This window comes from Typha latifolia, chromosome 5 (assembly GCF_019914945.1).
Source record: "Typha latifolia isolate L0001 chromosome 5, TyphaL0001v2, whole genome shotgun sequence".
Classification (NCBI taxonomy): domain Eukaryota; kingdom Viridiplantae; phylum Streptophyta; class Magnoliopsida; order Poales; family Typhaceae; genus Typha; species Typha latifolia.
This window is the reverse complement of record NC_133090.1, coordinates 8416703-8423112: the sequence shown is the minus strand read 5'-3', so window position 1 is coordinate 8423112 and position 6410 is coordinate 8416703. Positions and strand designations below refer to the sequence as shown.

General features: G+C 34.2%; 1 protein-coding gene across 1 annotated transcript; it reads right to left on the bottom strand.

Moving 5' to 3' along the window:
• Positions 1-307: 307 nt before the first annotated feature.
• LOC140788525 (senescence-specific cysteine protease SAG39-like) lies at positions 308-4410 on the bottom strand. The gene is made up of 3 exons (XM_073137791.1): positions 4341-4410; positions 1401-1763; positions 308-942 (listed from the first exon to the last, which is right to left on the bottom strand). The coding sequence occupies exons 1-3, from the start codon at positions 4408-4410 to the stop codon at positions 353-355; spliced, it is 1023 nt and encodes a 340-aa protein (XP_072993892.1). The 3' UTR covers positions 308-352.
• Between the last annotated feature and the right edge of the window lie 2000 nt (positions 4411-6410).

Below are 6410 nucleotides of genomic sequence, written 5' to 3'. Positions count from 1 at the left end.
GTTATATGTATTAGAGAAATTATTATATATAACTGCTATTAAAAATAATTTCGCTAAATATAGAAGGATGCAATAAACATTTTATGGGCATCGTATGATTCTTGATCTAGCCTAGTATATCCGTAAATGTTATATCTATTTCAACCAATGAAACAAACAAATCATAATTGCTTTATTCATTCGATATTATAGTGCTTGCAAAGCTATTCCAGAACCATTATTGACATATATAATATTTTACAGAACTCTCACCCTCACATAATTTATTTTTCACACTTTCACTCATGAAGATCACAACAATTGAACTCGCACACCACATATGGGGATCAAGTATTTGGTACACATTTTCTTCTCACAATGTGGGATATGAGGCCAGCATTGCAATTCCACACAACCCTTCAGGTGCAGCTATGTCCTTTTGCATCAAAATATAACCGTTGTCGCCCCATCCTTTGCCCCATGAGTTCTTCACTATCCAATACTTTGTTCGTTTGCTATCTATCCCATAACCAACAACTGTAACTCCATGATTTAGACTAGTCCCACAACTACCTCTGAAGACACCAGAATGATAGAATTGGAAATCATAACCACCAGCATCTATTCCAACTGACACAGGTTGTCTTGCAACAGCTCTCATGAGTGCCGGTTCACTATTGCGAGGCACCTTTTGATAGCGTCTAATGGTCGCTACGTGATTCAGCAATAGGTTCCTCACGTTGCAATTGCTTTGATATCCTTGATATGGATAGTTTGATTCAGAATCGATACCTCTGTTTAGTATGACGAAGTCGAATGCATTGTCCATTAAGCCACCATTACATCCAGAATCAAAGAAGTCGCAATCCACTAGTTCTTGCTCTGACAAAGAGATTAGATTTCCTCTCCTGATTTTAAATATTCCTTCAATTGCTGCTACTGCAGAAAATGCCCAACAAGATCCTATATGTATTTTATAGAAAAGCAACATTTAGCAATAGCACGAGATATAGACTCAAATACTAGTTAACCAATAAACTTTCTTCTATGGCATGCATGATTTAATTTACAAGAAGGTCAACAAAGTTAAAACGTTATATATATTATAACAGATATATCTGAGACTACTGTATAGTTTTTAACTAAGAGGAGGAAATGCACCGAGTAACTAGTGCACGTTGAAGGAAAAGAATAATAATGAATGATATTTCTCAAATAAACAGGAAGAAAAAGATGAATTGAGGAACATTTCTGAAACAAGAAAAGAACAGAGAATTTGTAATGTGTAAGGATCAGCTCATAAGAAACCAGCAGTACATATTGGAGGGTAAACCAAATTTATATATAAATCAGTTTGTTAGCTCTGAAGAACTGGGGGAATAAAAATAAAAGAAAAGAAATTGTTCGGCAGATTGCCTTACCACATGATCCTTGGTTCTTAACTTCAGTCACTGCACCTCTGAGCCTCCAATCTACCCTAGGTGGTGCAGAAAAGTTTGCGTACATAAACGACGTCGGTTGCCTGGAAGCGTTTGTGACCTTTAGTCCGCCATGAGTGACCATGAATTCCTCATTGGTTAAGTCCGCAAACTGGTTTACAGTCAGATTGTAGCTCTGTCCAGGTTTATTATTTGAGGACTCTATGTATTCAACATTGCTCTGAAACACCCGGAAACGACGTTGCTTCTCCTCCGCATTGGTGTAGACTCGCTTATATTGAGCCATCCATTGCTCATGCCTCGCTTTCATGGCTTCGTCATAGCTGCCATCGGAGACTACTGGACCTGCAAATAACGTGCAAATAACAAGGAAAAGAGAAAAGAAATAGAGCCAAGAAGCCATGATCGATGCTCCAACTGTATTAAGAGTAGAAGGATTATTTCTTTTTTGGCGATATTGAACTCGTTAGGATAAGGTGCGTTTATATAGTGCTTGGAGGATAGACTTGATCAATATTTAATTTGCGATATGCATTCTGTCAGCCAATATATAGCCCGGTCTTCTATGTAGCTGGGCAGCAATTTATACGTAAAGATGCTTGCAATGAAATATTAAATATGCTAAAATTTCAATCCCGTTTAATTCCTTCTAATCCATTCCCAAGAAACTCCCTCTTTTAGTTAGATTTACATCCACTCGGTCCACACCTACGTCACCAAGCTAGCTATATGAAGTAGCACCAGCCACCAGGTCATATATGATTAGAAAACGTTGCCACATAGTTCTTAAAAGAATTAGCAAATTAAGCAAAACGCGGTTATTTTCAGATATTAAACAACAAAGAGATACATAATATCACTGTCGTTATATGTACTTGCAAAAGCAAGACATATATAATATCTTCCATGCTGTACGCGCAGCTGTGTACAACAACAGCATAACGAAAACTTTTACGTCGTAACTTCTTTTGCTTCACAAAAAAAAAAAAAAATTCGAACTTTGACCCTCTAAACTATTAAATAACGCGACCTGTGATTTTCTTTTTTGAACACATAAACCCTCTAAACTATTTAGAGATCTCTCAAATTTCTCTTGGATAAATTCCACTTAGTCTTTAGGTTACTTATTAGTTAATATTACTATACAATATATTAGAGGAAAGCACAATATTTTCAGAAATAATATAAACGAAAAGAATTCCAAATTATCAAACGCCACAATAAGCCCTAAAATAAATATTGAGTTTATAATAATAAGATAAATAAAAGAACTAAAAGTAATCCAAGCCAACTCCTTCACAAAATCCGAATCATAACGGCTAACCTAAAAATATTTCTACTAAAAGGTAGTGAGTATAAAGCCCTCCAAGTTTTCACCTCTATATTCTAAAAGCCAAAATTATTGGATCCAGACCGAACTAGGTGATTGTACTAGTGAACCGATGAACTGACCACCAAACCAGTTTGGTTTTGTTATCAGGTTGGATAAGCAATCAACTAGGTAAAAACGGATTAACCTGGTGGTTAAACTAGTGACCTATGCAACTCGGCTAATTTATGGCAAATTGGTCGGGTCAACTATTTTTACAAAATTACAAAATTATCTTTAATATTTAATTATTCATTTCTATATCATAATGGTATTTTCCTAAAATTTTGAAAATATTTAGTTTATAACATATTTGGTGTTTTGAAATTAGGTTTCTTGTAGATATACCCTTAAAAAGTTCTTTATTCGCTTGTATGTCTATCCTGCGCATGCCGTCCAGGTGCTATTTATCTCGTCCGGATGCCACTTTAATTTTCTTGATTTGACTTTTACTTTGAGTTCAATTTGGACTTCAACCTTTTATATCCCTTAAACCTAATCGATTTAGGAATTCTATTGCTCCTCCAAATTTTTTTGCGTTGTATCTCTGCAATAATTATTATATTTAACAACAAATTTTAAGTTTGTAGCCATTTTTTTATCTACTACTATATTTAGATACAATAGTCTTTATAAGTAAATATAATATTGACGTATAAAGAAATGTTGCTATTACATTTGTAATAGTAATAATTTTAATATTTTTAGTGATGATTTGTACATGCTACTATTTGGTTTTATATAGTAGCAATTATATATTTTTAGTGATGATTTATAAATGCCACTATTTTTTCTTATGTAACAGTAATTATATTTGATATATATATTCTTTTAATTTATTTAATTATACATCATTTAGTCAAAAGAAGAAATATAAATTTATAAAAATTGGTGAGAATACTAACCCACCAAAACTAAAACAGCACTTGAAATCCTCATTGACTATTTCTATTATTCTCTTAACTTTGATATATATACTCATTTAATTTATTTAAATAGAAACTTTAGGTAGCAGAATGAGTGTAGGTTTATAAACATTACGTGAATATATTAACCCACTAAAATTAAATGAGGTCATGCCTACTAAATATCTCATTTCCTATTCCTCTATTGTATTTGATATACATACCCTTTTATGCTATTTAAGTATACACCCTTTATGTAAGAGAGAATGCATTTTTACAAAAACAATTGGGTGGGAATATCAACCCATCAAACTCATATACTCACAAAAAAATCTTGTTCCGTGATCCTCTCCTCTATTTCATATAAATATTATTTTAAGATGTTGAAATATACATTCTTTAACCACTCCTCTATTTGATATAAATATTATTTTAAGATGTTGAAATATACATTCTTTAACCAAAAAAAAGGCAGTGTATTTTAATAAAAATTAAGTGAGAATATCAACCCAAACAAAAAATCTACATGTCTTTATCGTTCCCAAATCTCAGGGAGCCTTCTCATTGCCTTGTGTACTCTCTTGTTGCCTTCTTCCATAGTCATTGTCTCCTCCTTTCGTCGTCACCACCCCTCCCTATCATTGTTACTTCCTTCTTCTGCCGCCTCCTCCTCCTTTCGTTGTCGCCTTTCGATGTTATCCTTGCTTCCTCTTTCCATCGTCGTTATTGTTGCCATTTGGTACTACTCTTTCCCACCGCAACAACGTCGTTTATAGTCTTCTATAAATTAGTGGGATCTTATGGCGTTATTTCTTTCCGTTTTCTAAGAAATTTCATATTAATTTTATGGAACTCTGCCATAAGACTTACAATCTTACAACCTATTCTCACTCTAATAATTGTTTGTCCACCTATTCACTGTCTACATGCTTGTGTTTTGATGAGGAATTTGAAAACTTATATTGGCAATTCTTTCTATGTACATCCACCCATAATGTACCGTTTTAACCATACCAATATTCATTTTTTATTAGACAAGTACGTTTGGAAGACCGAACTCTAATTTATCTGATCCGACTACTTTAATAGCTTATATTGAAAAAACTGGACACTTACTAGATGAAGAACACTACTAATGGAACCGTTTATGAATTAAAAGATTGGAATGAAACACTCACAAGCAACTCAAATTTGACATGGAAAAACCATTTTCATCCTATGGTGAAAAGAACCACATACCTCTTCTATGAGATAAAACCAAGTACTATGGATTTAGTGGTTACAAAAATACTTACAAATCGATTGCTATTACCCGCAATCATTATGATAGTGTTTTGCTTGACTCCCCTCAATACACCACCTCTTATGCTTGGTCCCTAACCTTGTTGACCCTAAAGGTTGTAGCTCAGCCTCGAAGACCCTAGAGGCAATCTCAAGTATCTTCTTCAATCTTGGACTAAATGAGCACGAGATGACTCCAGTATCATCAAGCATCTAGCATCTCCCAAAGCATCTCTCTCTTCTCTTAAGTGTAGCTCGATGTAACCTTTAGAGGTGCTCCTCACATTTTAAGTTTCCCTTTTATATCGTTAAAAATATAGCCTCTAAAATTACCTAATTTGGAATAATGAAAGCAAACTTAACAAAATAGTGCAAACCAAATCTAGAGTGTTCAAACAAGGTGAAGTTCCACAGTACATTACAAAAACTCATTCGAACGGGTTTCCAACGTTTGATCTCTTTAGCCATTCGTTGGAATGCCTTACCTATATTGGATACAGTCAACTATTTGGAAAATCTTATTGGAACGTCTATCCCACGTTGGACATAGTGAAGCTTTATATAAAATCTCATTTGAATGCTTATCCCATGTTGGACATAGTGGGCTTTCTGAATAAATTTTGTTTGAACGTCTTTCCCACATTGGATAGCCACTTGTTCTCAGCAGATACGTTTTATCAAGTTGTGCATATCACGTTCAAACTAAACAGCATTCCAAGAAAACTTCGCTCGAAGAATCCTTTCGAACAAACTATTCAAATTGAAGAGTGTTAGATTTTTATTATTGGCAATTGTGTACAAAATATTCTAAGTGTATTTATACATGTATATGAGCTTTTATACAAGTCTATGTTAGGTTTTCTTTATTGGCAATTGTGTACAAAATATTCTAAGTGTATTTTTTACATGTATATGAGTTTTACACAAGTCTAGAAAATATCTGGTTTGAAGAATTGCAAAATTATTGGAGCAAAGTTGATGAGATCAAGTCATGCCGAACGCACCTGGGCTGCGTTCGAATGCACCAACGAAGTTTGAAAATCTTGGACTTTCGTGAGTACGGATAAGATTTGGATTTGGCTCTATCTTATACTTTCGTGAGTACGGATAAGATTAGGATTTAGCTCTATCTTGTACTTTCATGAGTATGGATAAGATTAGGATTTAGCTCTATCTTATACTTTCGTGAGTACGGATAAGATTTAGATTTGGCTCTATCTTGTACTTTCGTGAGTACGGATAAGACTTGGATTTGGCTATATCTTGGAGATCATATATAAGGATTGTGATGCCCTATCTTGAGGGTGGTTGAAGAAGCATTATTGAAGGAGACTTCTTGAGGCTACATCGGTTCTTCAACTAATAAGGCTCTTCTCATCTACAAATCTTAAGCTTTCGTCTTAAGGGCTATCTAGACGAAAGATCAATCTCAAGGGC

Bases quoted from the DNA above. Each gene is read 5' to 3' on its own strand.
- LOC140788525 (XM_073137791.1), bottom strand. From the start codon at position 4,410: ATGGAAAGAGGAAGCAAGGATAACATCGAAAGGCGACAACGAAAGGAG. The intron at 1,764-4,340 runs GTAACAATGATA...CGTTATTTGCAG, and splicing joins GGAGGCGGCAGAAGAAGGAA to GTCCAGTAGTCTCCGATGGC. The intron at 943-1,400 runs GTAAGGCAATCT...AAATACATATAG, and splicing joins TAAGAACCAAGGATCATGTG to GATCTTGTTGGGCATTTTCT.